General features: G+C 27.3%; 1 protein-coding gene across 3 annotated transcripts; it reads left to right on the top strand.

Moving 5' to 3' along the window:
* The first annotated feature begins 3,881 nt into the window (after positions 1 to 3,881).
* On the top strand, positions 3,882 to 14,560 carry LOC122852813 (protein Wnt-1). Of its 3 annotated transcripts, none has more exons than XM_044152883.1 (5): positions 3,882 to 4,011; positions 4,637 to 4,700; positions 5,959 to 6,206; positions 13,128 to 13,399; positions 13,531 to 14,560. In XM_044152883.1, exons 2-5 carry the CDS (start codon positions 4,693 to 4,695, stop codon positions 14,089 to 14,091), a joined length of 1,089 nt encoding a protein of 362 aa, XP_044008818.1. In that variant the 5' UTR covers positions 3,882 to 4,011; positions 4,637 to 4,692; the 3' UTR covers positions 14,092 to 14,560. The 3 variants fall into 3 exon arrangements, with proteins under 3 accessions (XP_044008818.1, XP_044008817.1, XP_044008816.1); XM_044152882.1 differs by having other exon boundaries at positions 3,882 to 4,490; XM_044152881.1 differs by having other exon boundaries at positions 3,882 to 4,700.
* Positions 14,561 to 23,724: the final 9,164 nt, after the last annotated feature.

The following is a 23,724-nucleotide window of genomic DNA, read 5'->3' as shown; positions in this document are numbered from 1 at the left end:
TAATTATTGGCTAGATAATTATGTACATATATATACACCTGTTGATTGTATTTATTTTTTCACTTCGTTATATAGCTCTGGAAAATATTTATATATACCCAAAGGCCAATTTGTAAACGCGCGTGTGGTCTAAAGTAGAAACTATATAAGTATAATAAGTATATACATCACAATATTATATATACATGTATAACTTGTACATGTTTTTATCTTGACTCCACCTTCTTCTGCAAACGCATCTTCACCATTTCAACTTTGTTTTTCATATTCCCTCTGGTTGTATCCATCACTTGTTTAATATGCACAAGACCACATCTTAACTTTTATAACTATATACCACATTAAATTTGATATGCTTCAAAATTGTTCGATATATTTTTTGCATATACTATTTTATTTTTCCAACGCAAATATTAGACTTCATAATATTCTCTAATATTTATTTAAACCAATAAATTCTTTACATTCTCACGTGCATATAATAATATATTAATATGTTATAATTTTTTAAACTTTCAACATATAAATTTTAGATTTTTTTTTGTTTGTAATCACGTATAAATATACATTTATTTTTAAATTGACCAGATAAGCTTTTGGAAATAATCGACAGTGTTGATAGCCATACAAGAAGTTTAAAAATTGGGAAATTCCCTGATTCAAAAATAGACGATAAAATAAAAGATAAAGAAAATAAAAAAGCATAAATTCTTTTTCTGTAGAAAAAATAAAATTTACAAAAATAAAAAATAATTCTTTGTTTTTTTTATCTTGATAGAAGATATGAAGATAGTGATAATGATAGTAAAATTTTAATGAGTTTGACCTCGTACACATTGGTAAAACCCAAATAATATTTTATGAAAATTATACAGACAGCTTAAATAATATTTTAATTTGAAAATATAAAAATAATAAAATATCTATATGTATTTTAATGATTATTATATATTTTTTTTTCAACGCTGTAAATTTATTAAATTCATAACTAAAGTTCACTGATTTTAAAGCCACGTGCAGTCATGTTTCATCTGCTCAAATAAATAAACCCAAAACAGATCACTTATTTTTTATTTTTTTATTTTTTTATCAGTCAAACGGCTGTACTTTGTTTTATGACTCTTGGATAATAAATTATAAATTTGATGATAAATTAGTTCCAATATTAGATCATGAATTTTCATTCATTTTAATTAAAAATGAGTTTAAATTTGTTTGTGTTTGTTTAACTGTAAAATCAGTAAAAAACTTTGTTAAAATCAGTAAACTTATCACGTTAAATAAATATATTTCTGGAAAATCATACTTTGCGATAAGTCGTAGAACTGTAAATGCGAAGTTGATGACCCAAGGGGTAGTATAATCTTGTAAAAGTAGAATTAAACACAACCTCGCACCATATCTAAGAAATTTTTCAACGCATAGCATGACAATATTTGCTAATCCTATTGACAAAAAATGTATGTAATCTTTGCCGACAAAGAAAAAAAAAACAAAGAATCAAAGAAAAAAAAAAATCAATTTCAGACCCCCTTGAACGAATTCAAGTGATTTTTTTTCTAATTTGATTTTTTTTTCTCAAGGTGTCAAACTATTCGGTAATCTTCGATCGTGTTGTTTCATCATTTTTCTACATTTTTTTCTTTTGTTCAAAAAAAAAAAAAAAAGAAAAGGAATTCCATGCAGTTTGTTGCAGTGCCTTCCAGAATTCATATTTCTTCTTTCACACGAATTATTTGCCGCCAAAGTTTCTAGTATAACGTTGTTAAAAATTTCATCATAAATTTATTTAATATTTATTATTTTTTTAAATAAAAAATAGTCTTTGAAAAATTCAACATAATTGCAATTATTCATTATAATAATTGGCTCTTCTTCTGCAATCTGCATATTATGTATTATTTTCAATTTATTTTTTTATATTTTTTAAGCATTTTTTCCCTTGCTATTTCATCATCAGTATTATTGGAATCGTCCTTGTCAAGTGAAGACAATTTACAACGTTGTCTGCAAGTAATGTTTGTATAATTCACAATGAACAAGCTCTAACTCTGACCTTAAGTCCGACTCTGACTTTAAATCCGACTCTATGTTTTTTTTAAAAAAAGTATTCTGAGATTAACCTAAATATGTGTAAATAAATTCTTTTAATTTCATAATAACACAATTAAATAGATGAACACCTAAATTTTAAAATTCAACAGTGTCTACTTGCGCACAAGCTCTAACTCCGACCTTAAGTCCGACTCTGACTCTGACCTTAAGTCCGACTCTACGTTTTTTTTTATCTGTCCTGTCACTGGGAAATTTTTTTAACGTCTATAATTTTTCTTCAATTCTTCTTCAATTTATTGTCTTTAAAAAATCTCTATATCTGTCTCACAAACGAGATTTAGGAGAGATCTTTATGAGATCCCAAAAAAACTTAATTTTTTTACTCGGGTTGTTATACTTTCTTGAGCTTATTGACATTATTAGGTAAATTTTTTTATTTTAAAATAACTAATTAATTTAATAAAAATAATATTGTTAATTTATTTTATTTTTTTGATGTTAAAAATTTACTTTGAGCTCGAGCTTCTGAGAAATTACCAAAAGCTCTTTTATACCGCCATTCTTTTTAATCTAGAGCGTCCGAAAAAATAATGCCGAAAAGGTAGTCTCTCAAAAAATTGGATGTAAAAAAAAAAAAAAAAAATTAAATAAATAAAACAAGATTAAGTAAAAATAAAAAAAAAAAAAAAAAGCTAAAGAGTATATATATGCTTGCATTCCGTCGTGTAGTTCCCACACGCAGTGCCTCTTGCAAGTTCGCGCTTCATCCCACCTTGATTTCTCGTGCATTCTTGTCATCTCATTGTCCAGTTGTTGAGTTTAACACAAGTAAATAATATATATATATATAATCAAAGAATTGTTAAATTGGAAGATAAACTTGTGGAAACTGAGGGAGATATTAAATGATGAGAGTTAATGTTTTAAAGAAAGATGCAAAAAGAAAAAAACGAAAAAAAACTGTATATATGTGTTAGTTGGAGACTGTAAAAGAGAGCTGGACCTTCAGGGAGGGAACCAAGATACTTTAACCAGAGGCGTGGTCACAAAAAGTTCCTCCCAAGTAGAAATCCCCCTCTTGCTCACAAATTTACCACGTGTTTTTTAAATAAATATTTTATTTTAATTATTTTTAATATAAATAATATAATCTATATATTAATTTTATTAATTAATTTCTATACTACCCCTAATGAAGTTCAAGTGTAAAAAGCTCTATGAATTATTTTTACATGCAGTTTAAATTAAACTACAAATCGACAAGCAGAAATAACAAAAAAAAAAAAAAGCTCCAATTTGATGTATGTACATATGATGTATAATTCTATTTCAAACTTATGATCCGTAAATAAAATTTTTTTGAATTGAAATTAATTTTTTTTTCAAGCAAAATTCTACTGTCTATTAATAGTGCAGTGTTAAAAATTAATTCGCTCATATATAGTGAGGGGAATGTAGAAATAAAATAAATAATATATATGGAGGTGGATAAAATAAAAGGCGTGGTTGAGATTTAATCGGAGTCTTGGGGGAGTCATTCGATAAAGAGCATTAGTTGATATGTGTGTGTGTAAAAGTGGTAAGAGGGGGATTACCTTTGCTCACCGGTGAACGTATCTTTCGTGGTAAAGCGCGTGCAGTTGCCAGCCGAGGCGCTATACTCGTTCGTCGAAGAATTCATTTTGATATTAAACAACGTTAAAAAAGTTCAAAAAATAATTAATAATTATATAATAAAAAAAAAAAAATTAATTACAAAAAAAAAAAAAAAAAAACAAAAATTTAATTTGTTATTATTATTAAAGTATTATTTATAGTATAAAATAATTTAAAAGTATATTTTTTTTTTTTGAATTTTTATCTTGCCGTATTTGAGGTAAAAAAAAAAAAAGGGATAACGTCTTTTTGGTAATTAAAAGTTTAGGTTATGCCCTGGTGCAACAGGGGGTTTGGCAGGTAAAAAAAAAAAATTGTACTTTCTCCTACCACAAAATCAGCCACTAAACGTCCGGGTTTAGGTCCTGCCCTTGACCAGGGCGGACAACAGCCTCGGGCATAACGTTGAATATATATATTTTTTTTTTTACCAACGGAGGGGGTGATTTTCGACAAGGGGAAGTAAACTGACCAAAGGTAGTCACATCGTTTGTCAGTCTTGCGGAAGTATCGGAACCCCGAGGGCAAACTACTGTGAAGACAAATATATAAGTTTGTTTTTCAATATTTTAAAACTCAAAAAGCTAACTAAAAGTAAAACACGTGATATTTTTTTTTTTAATAATTAAAAAAGTTTTTTAAAAATATTTCATCAGTGATTAGTTAAATTTAATTAACAATTAAATAATTTTGTTTATTTTAAATTAATTAAATTATATCTCAAGTGTTTTTAATGGATAGTTATGATTTTATTGTCTGACGTATCACAAAAGTGTTAGGTGAACATAAAAAAAAAGTTTTATTTAAAAAAAAAAAAATACAAGTTATATTTTTTATCGAAAAATAATTATAATTTTTTTTTTTTGGTTTGATAATTAATAAACAATGAATTTGTGGATAATTATTGCTATGCTTGTGGTTGCAGTGCCATCGGTACTGCCCACTGACCCCAGCAAGAATAAAAATAAAGGTCGTGGATCTATGTGGTGGTAAGTCATACAAATTAATTTGATTAATTAATTATTTTTTTAAATTTAAAATTTGAACGAGTTTAAATTTATTCGTAAATTTTGCAATGTATAATAATATTGAAAAAATAATTTATATCAAGTCTTATGGTAGTGTCATGCATGAGTCAATAAAAAATAAAATAAAAACACAAGCATCTAATTTACTATGATATCATGCTAGAGATCTTTTTCATCAGCACAAACATCAGCTACACTATATGATCTTTATATACCGATTTAAATATTTATCATATATAACAAAAAAAAATTAATAATTTTGTTAAAAAATTAATGAATTTTTTTATTTGTTGTATATTTATGTTTGTTCAAGTCAAACATTTAAAAATAATAATAAATAAATAAAAAAAATTAACTTACTCTCACTTTCATTATATGACTACCTTGGAGACAACCTGAGACCACGTAAACATCAACTTTTTGATCCTTGAGACTGTTTATTATACGAGCGACGACACTTGGAGCGCCTTGTGAGATCCAATCTTTCCGAGTGTTTATATGAGGGCGTGTGCGCGGAGTAAAAAAAAATATATACACAGAAATCCGACAGATACATTTGACATTCTTGTACCATCTTCCATCAGCAGTCTCTCCTTTTTTTTTTTTCATAAAAAAATTCTTTCATATATACACTATTATGTCCTGGAAAAAAAAAATTTAGATCATTTTATTTTTTGTAAAACAGTTAATAAAATAAACAATAATGCAGCCAATTTATTTTGCCTAGATTTTTATAATTTATGAATTAATTGAATTATATCAAAACAAATTTTATAAAATGTCACATTTTAAAATACAAGACCAGTTTTACCTTTTTGGCTAATTCACTTTCTTTCACATTGCTACACTTTTTTATTATTTATTTAATGTGGAAGTTTTATTTTTGATAAATTTACAAATCATTACTGTCGTGTGCGTGTATGTCACAAAAAAGATAAAAGAAATCAAGGTGTCCTTATGCATTGACTTGAATAAATAATTAATTAATTAAATCGAAAAATATGTCGTGAGACAGATATTTCCAAGTACCGTTAATTTTTCTTAATATTCAATATTCTCACGTATTTTATTTTACACTTTTTATATATTATTCATTACTCCTCACATACCCCGATAATAAGTATATATTATATTCAAAAAAAAGTACATAAAACTCGTTGCTCCATAATTATATATTCATTTTCTTGATATAAAAATTAATGTCTCATTTTAATTACAGGGGTATTGCTAAAACTGATGGAACACCAGAACAAACATCAACACAATTAGATCCAGCAATATTTAGTACATTGAGACAAAAACAACGTAGATTAGTACGTGAAAATCCAGGTGTACTTGGTGCAATATCACGTGGTGCTAATCATGCAATAGCTGAATGTCAACATCAATTTCGTAATCGTCGATGGAATTGTTCAACAAGAAATATTTTACGTGGAAAAAATTTATTTGGAAAAATTGTCGATCGTGGTAAGTTTAAAAAAACTATTTTTTAACACTAATTTTATCAATGATTAACAAGTTGTTGAATAGAAATCAATAATAGAAACCCCACGTGAGCGTAAAGTCGTTGTTAAATGTTAAAAAATTAAAATTAGTCTTAAACGGATACACATGCGTTTGTCACACCTTTTTTTTGCTCATTTTTTTTTCTATTTTTTTCGGACACTTCATCTTGAATGGTATTGTTACATTGGGCAACATTTGAATGGACTATTATTGCGGTCGTAAAAGGAAAAAAATAAAAAAGAAAAAAAAGAAATATATCCTTATACTCAGCATGATTATATATAGGTTTGGTTTCCCTTATGTATTGGCTTTGCTCACAGTAGGGTATAATTCACCCCTGATGAAGACACGATTTTTCACATGTGCCGAAATATATCTATTGAAAAAAAAAAATAATAAAAAACCCATGAGAATTACATAAACGATCGTTTGCTTTACGAGCCTTATACGAGCTATTTGATTTATTTACTAACCTCCAAAAAATCAACAGGAGGGTGTCGTCAAGTTGTCACAACGATTCAATCTATTATCATGCGCCTAAGTTATAATAATGTTTCTCATTTTTCGCCTTAAAAAAAAGAGCATATATAAAAAAACCAAAAAAAAAAAAAAAACAGAACAATAAAAATAACCATACATGTAGAAAGCGACGCAAGATGAATATCATGACCTTGTCACGTTTCAACACAGAAAAAAACAATTTTAAAATTTAGACATTTCATTTTTTTTTTTGTTTTTTAATATACTCTTTTTATAAATAAAAAAAATAAGAAATTCACTGATGTCTATACTGCATGTAAAGTCAATTTAAATATTTTTATTTATATAAACATGCCTAATACATGTTATCTTGAATTTTATATTTATTTATTATTTATTTCATCTTAAGTTTACTGAATATTGTCATGCAGCAAAGTAGATTCTAGAATGGCAGGTTTTTCATCAAACAACTAAAGTTATGTACATTCAAAAAAAAACATAAGCAAATACTTGTTTTCATACGCGTATAGGGATAAATTTATATATGTGCCATTGTCATTGCGTGATTTTAATTCTCAGGACCGGTCTGTTGTCCTGAATCTTCGAATGTCAATGTTTTTTATAAATAAAATCGAATAAATAATATTCAATTCGAGGCTATACTAAGAGCTCTTTTCTTTTTTTAACCACAAACATTTAAATCATCTAGAACAAAGTATTTATTTATTATTTTTTATTCATGACAAAGTGCCGAATGATTTTATTGATGATGATGACATCCAGGTCGATATACAAAATATAAAAAAAATACATTGTATATATAACTGAAAGCTTATTATTCTTGGGATTTAATTAATCAATATTTACACGATGAAAATGATGTATCTTTAAATATTTGTGTTTATAAAAAATATGACTCATGTCATAAATTAATCGAGATAAAGATGTTATAGAAACTTTGATAAAAAATATAAAATTACTTTTATTTTTTTAATGGTAAATATATATATTCTAAGAATTCATCATTGACGTATGAAATTTAAAAAGTCATGTTGGTTTTTTTTTTTTTTCATTTTTAAGTCGCGTGCTTTTTTGTGAGTATATAAACACAACTCATACAATAATGTAAATGTATGTTTTGCAACTTGATAATAGCTCTCTAATTTACTCAAAAAAAAAAAAACCTACTTCAACTCTTTTAGCTATATTATTATCCTTTTCTTCATGCACTCCTCTTATAATTATTGTAAAATAATTTCGTTTTTTCTCATTTTTAATCGCAACCCTTTTTTCTTGCTCTCTTTCGTCACTGCATTTATACATAAGACCGTTATTACATGTCACAGGACTATGTACCCATATGGCCACTTGAATGTAAAAGAGAAAAAAAAAAAAGGCTTCAGTTTATTGTTCACCAGGCTTCACTGCGAGAAAGCACAAATAAAAATTGAGTAACCATATGTCTAATTAAATCCATAAAATCAATGTTAAAAATTATTTTTAAATTGACAAACAGATTTTTTTAAAATATATACTTCAAATTGGACTATTGGAGAAAAAAAATATTGTCACATGATACTGTATTACAGTGCTACTTTTTTGGACAACATAAAAAGACACGAACAAAAAAAAAGTAAAAGGAAAAAATAAAAAAAAATGGTTAAAAGCATTGGATAAGTCTAGCGTGATATCAGTTAAAATTGAATCAGATTCCCATCAGCTTCACGAGTTTTAACCCCCTCCAGATCACCCTTGATATACTTCATAATATAAATTTTTTACTATACACACATGTAATAGATTGATATCTTAAATCTGTAACGCGTATGTAGGTACTCGACATATTTTAAGATCCTATGATAGGATTAGAAGTTTTATACGTGAGTGCGCACACTTTTATTATAAAAGCATATATATACTACCGGTTTTTTTTTTATTCCGTTAAAACGGTCATTTTTTATTATTTTGATTTTAATGTATATAAAATTCTCTAGGTATTTTTTTTTTTATTATTTTTTTTCATAATGAAAATATTCATTTAAAAAAAAAAAAAATCCAATGAAATTTTTTAACGATAAAAATCATCATTATGACTAATACGATAGTTGAAAAATAAAAAAATAAAAATTCTCTGAGTCATTTGTATGTGTTTTTAAAATAACTTACAATGAATGATAAAAAAAAAAAAAAAATTTATCAAACATTAAATGCAATTAAATGATAAAAGAAAAAAAAAAAAAAATTTCGAAATATTAAAAAAATGTTTATAACAGTGTTATTATGACTATAAATTTTTATAAAAATTATTAAATAATATTACTGAAAATAGAAAAATGTTAATAATAAAAAATTAAGGGATAATAGTGAGTAAACTTTTGGGAACGTTTGTACTTGATATTATTGCCTGGTAGTGAGTGAGTTCGTGGTCTGTAATCATTTTGCCGCCGTTGTGAGCCACCTACCGCAAAGCTTTTGCCCATGAAATAATAAATATAATATATATATACATACATACAGGAGGATGCGCACAGTTTCCCTCTCGTCTCACCTCTTGATTCGGGCCCCTCACTGTAGTCCTTCCCACACCTCAAAAATGAACTAAAAGACTGACCGCAAAACGATCTGTACACCCGGCGGTCCCAAACATAAATTTATAAATATCTATATATACAAAAAAGAAAAAAGAAAGTATTATTTTTAATTTTTTTTGTTCCTTTTCAATGAAAAAATAAATTATCATTTAATTTACTAAATTTATTTTATTTATTATTTTTATTTTCTAATTATTATTAATTGTTTTTTAATATTATAAATTATATAATTATATATAAAATAAAATATTTAAAAAAAAAAAAATAATTAAATCAAGTATTTCTGGTTTATATATATATTTATACCAAGATGACATTTATTTATCATGTTTATAATTGGCGAAAAGATGGACATGATATTTTATTGGTTAATATAATTATGTTTTCATTTCTAATCACGTCTTAATTAAACTTATCGTTTAAATTTACCAAGAAAAATATCATGTTATTTTTGCTATATATTATTTATTATTATATTTAGCTGTTTTCTTTATTATCTGCAAATCACAAGCATGCCTATATGTATACTGGTTTTAATATATATAAAAAAAACATATCACAAATTTTTGTTTATACCTTACTCGATATTATTTTTATATATATATGATCCATTTATAGAGTATAAATTTAATCAATACTTGTCACTTTGATATGGTACATGTGAGTATGATTTCTTATATGGATGTGAACTGGTTTTTTTTTTTTTTTTTTTCATTTTTATTCATGGTGTTACGCAGCCATAAATTGTCGACTATGATGGCTAACATGTGTTGAGAGACATCACACTACAATTTTCTTCAACAACTTAAAAAAAAATTTATATATATTTTATTTTCACTGATTTTTACATCTTGCTTTATTACGTTTGTTAACATTATCGAGCTTTTTTATTTATTTATTTATTTATTTGTTAAATGAACAAAAAAATATATAAAGAAAAAAAAAAAAATTTACCAAGCCTGAAAAATAAATACAAAATAGATTTATCGGTTGTTATATCCGTTCAACAAATTTTTTTTATTTTATTTTTTTGATAAAAAGTCTTTGTGTTTGACAATCATAAACTTGTATATGAATAGATTTCTCTGATAATTTTAACTTTATCTTGAAATTTGTTTAAATTTATTTATACGATTTTTTATTTTTAATTCATCGTTGAATTTATTTTTTTTTTTTGAAAATTATACGTCATGAAAATGTGAATGACAGTAAGCTCATTGGCTACGGTAGTCTTCCGGTGATGATGACAAATAATATCTGTAACGAATGATGAATTTTTAACATTTTAAAAATAAAATATATATGTATTCTTCAAGGAAAATAGAGATATATATGTATATATAGTTGTAAATTTTATTTAAATAAATCAAGTGGAACGGTGTAAATCTTCTTTCACTGTGCTTTTTTTTTTTATATTTTCTTCTTCTTCTTCTTTTTTTTGATTCTTTTCTCACCCTTGATGGGTTGGTCTTCTTGGGTAGTATTTACCCCTCTTGCAACCAGAAAGACCCGTTGTGAAGGCTTAACGTAAAAACGGTACCCCCAAAAAAAAGCTATTATTTTTCATCTTGAGCGTAACTGTCAAACACCAATATAAAATAAAAATTTGGGACCTAAAAATGTTTTTTTTATTTTTTTGCAATATATACACACTCAAGTCTCAACCCAACATATTTGGGCTCGATACAGACAAGAATAAAAAAAAATAATACATACCTTGGTAAAAGGTTTTTCCAATGTGACTACTAGCATGTTTCATGTACGACTACTGAAGCACCTTTAAAAAAATAATACCTGAGAAGATCCCAGGAATTTAACCAAGGTCAAAAATCCACTCTCGGTATATGCGTGGGGTATGGCTATTGAAAAATTCGTGACGAATTTGAATCTCATGGCTCGCTAAATTAGATACGGATAGGTTTTTTTTTTTTTTTTTTCTTTCCTTTCTTTCTTTTTTTTTTTATTTTTTACTTTTTTTTTTTTTTTTTTTGGTCTACCCTAATAGTTTGTACGATCGAACCATTTAGTTTTTAAATATATTTATTTCTCAAGCGAAACGAAGCATGAGGTATAGACATTCTTTGACATCTCATTTTCTTTTCTGATATAAAATTCGAAACCATAGAAAAAAAAAAATCATTAAATAGAGAAAAAAATTTATAATAATTTATATAAAACGAAAGAATAAAAAAATTTGTCAAATTCATTTATTTATTTTTTATCATCATCATTGATGGAAGGAAAAAAAAAAAAATAAAAAATATACAAATATATGTTTAACAAGTGTTTGTGTATTTGTGACTTATGTACGTGCGAAAAAGGTCATCCAAGGTGTATCTTGGTTCACAGGTACATAAACCTGTTTCGGCATCTCTTTATATGGTTGATCAGCGTGCGCGTGTGCGAGAGCAACCGAAGGACCGACCGCGCGAGCTAACCAAGAGTTAGGAAGGAAGGAAGCTCGGGGCAAGAGTAAAAGAGGGCCCCCGTGATATCTTCACCGCCTTGGATGAGGTACAAAGGTGCCGGTAGGCACCTGCGTTTTATGCAGATAAGGCGATGAGAGCAAAGAGCGAAAAAAGATAGAGAAAGAAAGAAAATAAAAAAAAATATTAAGGCTTTAGGTGAATAGGAATCGGGGGATGCGAGGGGACTAAGGCCCCGGGTGCGAGTAGGTGATATGAGGGGGTTAAGGTCATTTTAGCTTCCATCTGGTGGTGATGGCGGTGGTGGTTGTGGTGGTGGTGGTGCAGACGTGGTGGCGCAATCCAACAAAGTTAGACAAAGAAAGAATAATAATAAAAAAATAAAAAATAAAAAAACATAACTGAGAATAAAAAGGATAGAAAGAACAGTCCTCAGGTAGTCGACTGTTTCGATTGAGTTGTTTCAACTCACTGGCGTCACGTACCTCCCACGCAACTTGGCATTTTTTTCACCCTCTTTTTTTTTTTTAATTTTTTTTTTTTATTTCTTTCTTAACCCCTTGTAAATATCTTGTCCATTCAACACACACATTTTACCTGGCTACCCATCACCCTTTCGCTTCCCTTTGTTTTTTTTTTTTTTTTTTTTTTATTTTTTATCCCGGACTGGAGGATAATAAAAATTTTTGGCGCCACTTTTTTTTTTTTTTTATTAACTATTGTTGATGTAAAAATTTTAAAATTATTTGAATGAAAAAAAAATCATAATTTTATCATTATATTTAGTGGAAAAAAAAAAAGATGCACGAGTATATAGAGTTGATTGTAACAAAAATGTTTTAAAAATGAAAGAAAAAAAAAAAATAAATAAATGTCTATGGTATATAGGAATAATTTGTGAAGGACAATAGTTGTCTGGTCGGCAATTTACAAAGAACACGGCACCCGTTATAATTCCCGCAGTCGTAAAACGTTGCCTGGTGTAATTAACAGATTCTTAATAGTTTGACGTGCAAAAAGTTCATCATCATCTTCTTCTTCTTATTTTTATATATATATTTTTTATTTTTATTTCTTTATATATGTATACCCTTTTTACTCACCACACCACCAACATGATCACCATCACCATTGCCAACATTTATACCATCATGGATGAGAGTGTCCTTGTCGTTCGTGATCTTAACCTGCACACACAGTTTCATTTAATCGTGTTGCTGTTATTTTTTTCATTTTTTAAAAACTATATACACATAACTTACGTGACTCGCTCAAGCAAAACTCAGAGAATGATTCCTCGTCTTTTTAAATATATTTTTTATCTTTTTCTTCTGTATATAATTTTTATTTAATTTTTTTTCTTGTTTTTTTTTTTTGTGCTTCAGGTTGCCGAGAGACCGCATTCATCTATGCTATCACGAGTGCTGCTGTGACACATAGCATTGCAAGAGCATGCAGTGAAGGAAGCATACAATCTTGTTCATGTGATTATAGCTATGAAAATAAAGGAGGAAAAATGCATGAATGGGAATGGGGTGGATGTTCTGATAATATTGACTATGGTTTTAAATTTTCACGAGAATTTGTTGATACCGGTGAAAGAGGTCGAAATATACGTGAAAAAATGAACATACACAACAATGAAGCCGGAAGAAACGTAAGCAAAATATTTTTAAACAATTAAATAAAACAAAATTTAAAAAAATTAAAAAAAAAAAACAAAATATAATGCACAAAATTTAAATGAAATTAAAAGATATTAATTGTTTTTTTTTTCCTATGTTACAGCATGTTGCAGCTGAAATGCATCAAGAATGTAAATGTCATGGTATGTCTGGTTCATGTACAGTAAAAACTTGTTGGATGCGTTTACCAGTATTTCGTACAGTTGGTGATAATCTTAAGGATCGTTTTGATGGTGCATCACGTGTTTTAATAAATTCTGATAAAAATCGTGATACATCAAATGCAATAATGAGTAATTCAGCAAGTAGTAGTAATTCAGTACATGGTCCACGTCAAGGTGTTGGTCGTCGTCAACGTTATGGTTATCAATTAAAACCATTTAATTCAGAACATAAACCACCTGGTGTTAAAGATCTTGTATATATTGAATCATCACCACCATTTTGTGAAAGAAATCCAAAACTTGGTGTACTTGGTACACGTGGTAGACAATGTAATGATACTAGTATTGGTGTTGATGGTTGTGATTTAATGTGTTGTGGTAGAGGTTATAGAACAGAACATGTTACTTCTGTTGAAAGATGTAATTGTACATTTCAATGGTGTTGCGAGGTAAGGTGTGCAACATGCAAAACAACAAAAATAATTCATACGTGTTTGTAATATATTTATGAGTGTATATTAATTATTATTTTATATCTAATATTATTATTAATTATTAATAATAATACTATTATTATTATTGTTTTAATTGACGCATGCTTAAGTTTGTCCTTCCTGGCGAAGACAACAATTGATTGTTCAATTATGTCTGCAGCGTTGCTTGGGGGAATATGTTGGCCCCCAGTTTGTCCAGTATTATGCAAGGATTTTAAAAAAAAAAATATTATTTATTGATTACGTTCATATGAATGTTAGTTAAAGACTGAACACTTATATGGATTAATAGATTTAGGAATGGGGCTAGGGACAAATGGTGATGATTATTGTTCGTTTTTTTTTTTTTTTTTTTTTTGAAAATAAAAATTATTTTTCGTTCTTTTTTTCAACATTTAAATTTCATAAATGATAATAATAAAATGGACAGTGTACATACAGAGCAAGTCTCAAATCAATATATATTTAAACCTCAACTGTATATTTTAAACTTTATTTTATTTTTTTTTTTCTATTTACAAATATTTAAACCGAGCTCCAGCAAAATTGACAGGGCATGCCTATAGCTTTGCCTATATAGAAAACGTCAAGCGATATACTCGCTTTGTATATATATATGAAAAAAAAAAAAAAAAAACTTTCAATAAATAAATAAATAAATATATATAGAGTAATTAATTAAAAAAAAAATTAATTTTTTTTTTCAATGTACATATTACACATTAATTTCAATAATAAATTAAACAAAATATTTATAGTTAGGAAAAAAAATAAAACAAATAAATTAAAATAATAATTAAAAATGTAAAAAAAATTGAATAAAAAAAAAAAAAAAAAACAACAAAAAAAAAGTTAACTAAACATAAAATTGCTAAATTATTTTTTAATTTTTATGTTATTTAGCATTTTTAAATATTAGAAAAAAAAAAAAATCTTATTTTTCTGTAATTTATATATTTAGTTTTTAAAAGAATGTATACAAAGATGAAAAAAAAAAAAAAATAAATAAATATGCTTACTTTTTCAAATAAAAAATGTATAAATAAACCAACTCTGAATTATTATATTATTGACTTGTCTATTATTTAATGTACTAAGAGAAAAAAAAAAAAAAACTCCCCTTCTCATATAAATAAAATAAGATGATAAATATATTTTGATGAAAATATTTAAATTGATATAAAAATCTATATATCAATATAAGTGATCTATGATATCATGTGTGGCATGACTCCATTAAGTCAAATGATCTTTGGCCTCTTTGACTTGTCGTTATACATAAATATATATAAAACAAGAATTTAATATTTTCCCATTACATATATTATCTATACTCGTCTACATGTAATATACTAACTTCGTGCATACTGTGACTGTTTGAACAAATAAATAAAATATTAAAGTCAACTGGTTCGAAAAGTTGCGAGAGAGTTTGGCGGACGACTTCATAACTCCATCGACAAGCACAAGGATATCGTGGGAGGGCTTGCTCATATCATATATATATTTTTAAATATATATATACTCTTTTAGTGAAGCTTCTGACTTTCTTTTATTTTACTCTCTCATTTATTTAATTTATTTTTATTTCAATGTCGATACTGTTGAATGCCTACAAGCAATGATAACGCCAAGGAATCCCGGAGGTATCTACCAAGGATAAAAGGATTCTGACCGCTTCTGGAGGATTGGAATTCACGCTAATGGCCTCGACACCCCCTTATTGCTCAAATGTATGGTGGGACCACCAACGTATTTAAAAATTATTCGATTAAATAAATCGAGAATTAATCGTGAGAAAATTTTTCATTTGTCAAAATAAATAAATACTAATAATTATTATTGGCACGCGTACGACAATATAAAAAATTAGTATATATATAAATTGTTTTTTATTCTTTTATAATAATAAAAATCTTAATTGCGTGAAAATTTTTTTTTATAATAAAAATAATAATAAATGTGTATTGCCACGTGTTGATGATAGGTAAGCCAAATGGTATAAGGACGAAAATTTACCTGAGAAAAAATTAACTATAAGAAAAAAAAAAACGAAAACATAATGATAATAATAATAAAATATAAGAGAGAGAATGAGTGAGTGAGTGAGAGTGAAAGAGGGATTCTGCGTGGATGAGTACACAGGGAGAAAGACTAGCGGCGGTGCATGACGAGATCAAAGGTACCGCCGTGAGAAATGGACGGCTGCCCGAGATCTTCCAGGATGCTGGGAGACTCCCGTGGAAGAATTTGTTTTACTACATATATATAATATTGTTGAAAAAATATGAAAAAAGTCACACACCCTCTTTGACAACCCTCCAGGATATATTGTCATCACAGCTTTACCTCAAAGCAATTACAAAAAATTATATATGTCTTTTGAATATGAATTTATTAAATAGCTTGTAATCACTAAATAGAAAGAAAAAAAAGGAAAGTTATGTTTGAATGACAAATTGACTTTATATTTTTTAGTAAATGTTTTTTTTTTTTTCATTTAAATATATATTTTTTAAAAAAACTTGCAGCTACTCCTGACATCAGATAGAGGCGTTGAAAACATTTAAGGGTTATGGGGTTGTGCAGTTTCATATTATGATAAAAATCAGTTTTTCAGAAAAGAAAAAAATAAATATCAAGCTCGACGACAGAAACATTTGAATCATTGTGGCGTGTGTCGTGACCGATCGCGTATACGCGCATAGCATTACTAATGGCTTAGACTACTTTTTTTTTTTTTTTATTATTATTTTTTTTCGCATCTTATCATCAACCACGTAAACTCATTTTTCATACCTATATATATGCATAAAATTGCAATTTTCTAAAAATTCATATATTTTTTTAATTTAAAAAATATATTTACTATTATTATTATAAAATTGAAGTAGAGCTTAGATTGTACTTTGTTATTTTTCGGAAAAATTTGTTGCTCAATCAATCACATCAAAGAAAAACAAGTTTTTACCAGTTATTTTTACATTTTAAGATAATAAGAGTCTTTTCGCAGACTCCATAGTCTTAAATGTATAGAAAATGAGACTTAAATGAATCCAAGAAAATCTTAATCCTGATACCAAGAAGAGAAAATAGAAAAAAAAAAAAAAAACGTAGAGATTAACCCGTGCAAAAAAATTCGTTGTGAATGAATTGACCATGATTTTTTCTTCAATAAACTAAAATTAATTATGATGAATGAATTCATTCTGTACTCATCTACTAATCCATCGAAATTTACGACAAAAATTGCTCGATACTTTAGCAAACTCAATACAGAAACACTTGTATTCATCCAGAAAAAAATTGCTTTACACGTAAAAATAACAAACGAACGATTAGATTACTTGAAAAATTTCAATTTCATATAAAAATCATAATTTTCAAAATAACAAATCAATTCTTAATTGTTAAAGAATAAAAAAAGTTATATGTAATTAATTTTTTATAAACATTAATCATGTTTAAAATATTTATCATAATAATTATCAAAAAATTCTCAAAAAATTTTTCAATATTTTTTATATAAAATATTTATAATACTTTTAAAAAATTTTATGTATGTCCTTGAAGAATGACTTCAAGGCCGAAATGATGATTTGACGAAAAGCATGCCAATTATTTAGGGATGATGCCGTGTAAATCAACCAATTTATTATTATATATTTTTTTGTTATATATATTTAAAAGCTTTGAGAATGCTTTTATTAGTTTTTGTATGAAATTTTTGTTTTATTTTAGTAAATCCTAATAAGACAAAGTTAAAAGTTGTCGTTGTTGTTTGTTGTTGTTGGTTTTTTTTTTGTTTTTTGCAAAAGTATATAGGAATGACAGGAATTCAATGTTTGGAACGAGAGACTGACCGTTCATCGCGTTGATCGCAATCCATACTGTTTGACCAACATATAAGATGCCGTTTCTTCTCTCTCGTGGGAAAGTATATCTTTTGAACATGGTGGTCCACACCGTCGAATTATCGGTGTTTTGGCATGTTATAACGTTATAAGATTCCGTACCTGCGGAGTGTTTTATATATAAGAAACCTTTAACCGTGCGCTCTTCTTTCAGCGCCTTCAAGACCAAGAGACTCCAACTTACTACTGCCAATTCGTTGCTTTTTTTTGTCTCTTTTTTTTCTTTTTTTTTTTTTGTTTCTTTATATACGCATACAAGTATAAAGGTTCGTATACTGACGCGCGATCCTCATGGACCCAGTCTTGAAGACTCTCCGGAATCTGGTACCCAAGCGACTGTGGGAACGCATTCGACTACTTCTCCAACGTTTCGTCCGCATGTACCATCGTGTTTCGACGCCAATTTCTTTCTTTTATCCTCGTTTTTTCTTTCTTTCTAGCGCTTCTCTGCCACGGTCTCGCCGAAATTTCTTTCGACATCATCCTCATTCTATTCCTTTTTTTTTTTTTTTTCCTTTTTCTTTTTATTTATTTTTAACAATTTTTTTTTTTTTTTATTTATTTCTTTTACTCTCAGTTGTGTCCTCTATTACGTCCTGCTGATTAGCCCTTTTTTTTTTTTTGACAAAAAAAAGAGAGACTCAACAACCAGACATGAAATTCTCAAAATATTTTTGAAAAATAGAAAAATATATGTATTGTAACTAGAGATATATATGTATACTTTTTGAATCTTTATATACATATATATATTGTCAAATTTATGAGTATTAATTTTTTGAAATAAATAATATATGGCAATAAAATTTTGTGACATGCCACTTGATGTGGTGTGAGACAGACCACCCGAGGTGTAATCAACTTTTATATATACGTAGATGTAATCCCATCGTGAAGTGTATGAAAAAAATAAATAAATAAAAAATATAAAAAATTGAAATGCATGAAATTTACGCATCACATTCACCACGGTGGACCCCATCCCAAATTCATCCACCCTATTCCAACATCAACATCAACAGCAACAACAACAACAACAACATTATCATTATCATCCATAAATATATTGTCCCGAAGGTATCAAAAAATAAGAAAAATTTGCTTCTATTTTTTAAAAAATATATTATTTATTTACCTTTGAAACATACCAAGTGCAAACCCATAAGAGAATGACTTCATCTCAGTTGCATGCAAAGGACCGCCCCAGTATAACCACAATTTGAGTAGTGCAACGAATTGCCACTATACAATCCATAATATAACTGACTTTAATATTTAAAATAACATTGCTATTTTAAATTTATTTCACATAAAATTAATATTTTTATTATTTCATATTGTTAATAAAAAATATTTATAATCATTATTAATGTAAAGAATTATATTTAAAATATTGACAAGTTATTTTTCGATTTGTTAATAATAAAATAAAATAATAAAAATAATAATAATACCCCCAGGTGATTTTTTTAATTTAAGGGCGTTGGAATGAGGGTGGATGGACCACCTGGTGCATCATGAATTCGACTCAGTCTTTTTTTCTTCTGTGATGTTGTGTATATACGCGTTGAATGGGCTTAAAAATTCACTGCTGCGTTAGCATATGCACACGCGGGGCACATCCCATGCACATAAAAAAAAATAAAAAAAAATGCATATTTAAATGGATTTTTTAAAACCTGCATATTTTTTCGCGCAACAATGTTGAAATTTGATTAAAACGTTGATATAAAAATATAGAGAGCTTTTAATATAAAAAAAAAAATAAATTCTTATAATGTTAAATTATTTATTTAATTTTTTGTTTACCAAATAAATATACAAATTGATAAAGTTTAAAATTTAGACCACCATGCAATCGAAAGTAAATATTTTTTATTTATTTTTAATTTTGTATATATTGAATCAAGTAAATTATATTTTAGTGAATATATCTTTTTGATGATTAAGTTAATCTTTGTAAAATTGTAATTGTGGCTCATCGAGAGTGATATACAAAAGAGTTAGCTGTGGTATTTTATATACCAATACATATATGTTCATGAAAAAGGTTGCTGGTGCGAAGAAAGAAGATGCAAAGAATGAAAATAAGAAGAACTATAGGGTCAGAGCTTACAACTTGGACAGCATGAACATAAGAGGGCGGGTGAAGAAAATTTGCGCGCGAGCTCGAGGGTCTTATTTTTTTATTTTTAAATTGTTTTTTATTTATTTATTTTGTATTTTGTATTTTTTTTTTTCAGACCCACCGCCGTGTTCCGCGAGGCACGTAATTACGAGTCATAAGGACCGCGCGCCATGAGAGGCGTCAAAAACGCTGCTCATCTACTACAGGTACCCGCAAGCGGCCATTATCAAAATTGTTATTTTATTGTTGTTCCGACACCCCCAACAATATATCTATAGTAATCTCATGTTATTGAGTTATTTCCTAACAATTACGAATCAATAACGATAATTTAACGTTCATCCAATCATAATATAACCGATATTGTGGTAAATATATATTATAAAAAAAAAGGTATAACACTAAAAAATAAAAAAATAATATTTCTTTAAAACTAATATACCACAATTCTACTCGGTGGATGTGTAACATATATTTTTATTTTTTTTGTTTGTCTGGTGTTGCTTGGATCCAACGATGGAACAACGATGATACTGTCTTTCTTTGTTTATCCAGCTTTTATTTCGTAAGACCTGGATCAGTCAACGGGTGGCCTCGACCAACATTTTATATATAATTTTATTTATTTCATTTTTATATTTCATCTATATATATAGTTCTTTTGTATTTATATATATATTCAATTTTTAAGATTGTATATTGCATTTATAAACAATGAGATTTAATAAAAAATAAAGTTGATGTACTCTTGTGTTTATTAAAAAATAAAATCAAGATATCAGATAACGACTGATGTATCGATTTATCATTTAAGTTATAAAGAAAATTTGATATATGCACATGGGTCATATGTCATCAACAACAACCATCAAATTTTGTTTTTTTTTTTTTAATATTAAAATTATTTTCATGACCTTAATTTATTTTTCACTTGCATCAATGAATGTTTAAGGAAAAAAAAAAATATTTATCACAATGAAATTTTAATGTACTCGGTTTACACCTGTTGTTAGTGTTATTATGTATCGATTTACATCAACAGCATTGATCTGCAATCTCAACCATGATGAATTTATAATAATATACCACATTAAGTTATAAAAATAATATTAAAAAAATAATACCGTTATTTTGTAAATATTTAAAATAATAATTTTACTTTCTTGTCGATTTTGCAATTGTCATTATTGTCTTAAACTTTCAAATATAATTTTAAAAAAAAATTTATATATTCATTATGAATAATTGTTTAAGTAAATATAATTAAAAAATTTTATTTATAAACAATCAATAAAATATTTAAAAAATTATTTCTATTTGTTGTCAATATAATATTATTGTTAATTAAAATTTTAATATTTTGAAATTTTTTAATATTTATAGATGCACATGCGTGAACATTAAAGAGGTTTTTTAATTATTATTTTACCATAAAATAATGAATAAAAAAAAATTTTAAACTGATGAGAAAATATATATATTCAAAGAAATAAATAATTATATCACAAAACAATATGAATGCAGATGATGAAGTAGAGTCGCATGTTTCGAATCCACACTGAAGTAACTCACCCACGCGATGATACACTGTGTCCTCCTGGGAGGTATACTTGGATTTTTCATTTTTTTTTTTTTTTTTTTTCAAGTATATATAATACAGCTTTACCTCATCCTTCTACCCTTGAAATTCAAGTTGTATCTTGCTCCCTTTTATTTTGTTTTTTGTTTGTTTAGTTATACCTTTCTCCGTTTGTTTTGTGTCTGCATAGTGTGTCCACATGTCCAGATGTAGCTAATGCAATGGCATCTATATTCTGGACAATGTGGGTGGACGGTTAACATGACCAAAAACAACGGGACAAGTGCACTACGTATGTGTCCGTGTAAAAAAACAAAAAAACAAAAACAAAAAACTCGTTTTGGATAAATGCAGTGTTCACCATGGAATCACTAGGACTATTCTTCTAATGAAACAAATATGAACATCATAAAAATATAAATTCATATATAATGAATTAACAATGCATTCGCCTGGAGTTTTTTCTTTTCTTTTTACATGAAAAAATAGTTGGTATGACAACAAACTCTTACAGTTACAGATCGACAACTTCAAGGGATTTATTTGCCAACACACCCGGGTAAAAAAATTGAGTTTTTTTGGGATCTCATAAAGATCTCTCCTAAATCTCGTTTGTGAGACAGATATAGAGATTTTTCAAAGACAATAAATTGAAGAAGCATATTGTAGAAAAATTATAGACGTTAAAAAAATTTCCCAGAGACAGAACAGATAAAAAACAAACGTAGAGTCGGTCAGAGTCAGAGTCGGAGTCGGACTTAAGGTCGGAGTTAGAGCTGGTGCAAGTAGATATTATTGAATTTTAAAATTTGAGTGTTCATCTATTTAATTGTGTTATTATTAAATCAAAAGAATTTATCCACACATATTTAGGTTAATCTTAGAATCCATATTTAAAAAAAAACGTAGAGTCGGATTTAGGGTCGGAGTCAGACTTAAGGTCAGAGTTAGAGCTGGTGCAAGTAGATACTGTTGAATTTTAAAATTTTGGTGTTTATCTATTTAATTGTTTATTATTAAATTAAAACAATTTATTTACACATATTTAGGTCAATCTTAGAATCCTTTTTTTTAAAAAAACGTAGAGTCGGATTTAGGGTCGGAGTTGGACTTAAGGTCAGAGTTAGAGCTGGTGCAAGTAGATATTGTTGAATTTTAAAATTTGAGTCAAACAGATATATTTCTTGAAATATAAAATTGATAAAAAATTACTAATTGTCTTGTCAATTGAAATAAACAAAAACAAAATAGAAAATACATGTAAATTAAAATTACAAGAAGAAAATAAAACAAATTCGATTTTGATCGATGAGAGTATTTGAATCAAAGTTGAATCAATGAAGCGATTGACATCGAACGATAAAAATACATATACATATGCACATGTATATAAGATAAAAGAAAAATAAAATGTTGGACAATGGCCAAAGAAAAGAGTCTGAGTTTAACAAACTAAAAACAGCTTCATTAGAGCATATCGTTGAAATACCCCACGGGAGACTGGTCGCGTGTGTGCACGTCATTGTCTGTTATTCGAATCTTTCGATCGCATACATATATACGTTATAAAGATCAATTCAAGATCAACCATCAGTGAGTCAAACTATATATTCTTTTAATCGATCTTCATTTTATATAATCAAAAAAAAATAAATAAATAAAAACAATGTCTATACTGCGCAGTATATTAAATAGCTTAACTTTAAATTTAAAAAAAAAAAAAAAGTGATAAAGCCCTTTAGTATAAAAAAAATAAAAAGCACGATATAATAAATTTATAAAAAATAATATACAATGATTAACAGCTATAGTGTTTAATATGATATAAGCGTAAAAATTGGACACCCAAATCGTTGCAATGTTAATATGCACACATGATGATAATGTATACATATATAAATATAAATACAAAATACGATTTAATTACCAACTGAGAATGCACGAGTCTCTAAAAACCACACCATAAATTAACATGGCATAGCACGAGAACAAGACATAAAGCCCCGAATACAATTTCA

The sequence above is a fragment of the Aphidius gifuensis genome, linkage group LG3 (genome assembly GCF_014905175.1).
Source record: "Aphidius gifuensis isolate YNYX2018 linkage group LG3, ASM1490517v1, whole genome shotgun sequence".
Classification (NCBI taxonomy): domain Eukaryota; kingdom Metazoa; phylum Arthropoda; class Insecta; order Hymenoptera; family Braconidae; genus Aphidius; species Aphidius gifuensis.
This window is presented reverse-complemented; position numbering and strand designations above follow the sequence as displayed.

Bases quoted from the DNA above. Each gene is read 5' to 3' on its own strand.
- LOC122852813 (XM_044152881.1), top strand. From the start codon at position 4,597: ATGAATTTGTGGATAATTATTGCTATGCTTGTGGTTGCAGTGCCATCG. The intron at 6,207-13,127 runs GTAAGTTTAAAA...TTTGTGCTTCAG, and splicing joins TGGAAAAATTGTCGATCGTG to GTTGCCGAGAGACCGCATTC. The intron at 13,400-13,530 runs GTAAGCAAAATA...CCTATGTTACAG, and splicing joins ACAATGAAGCCGGAAGAAAC to CATGTTGCAGCTGAAATGCA.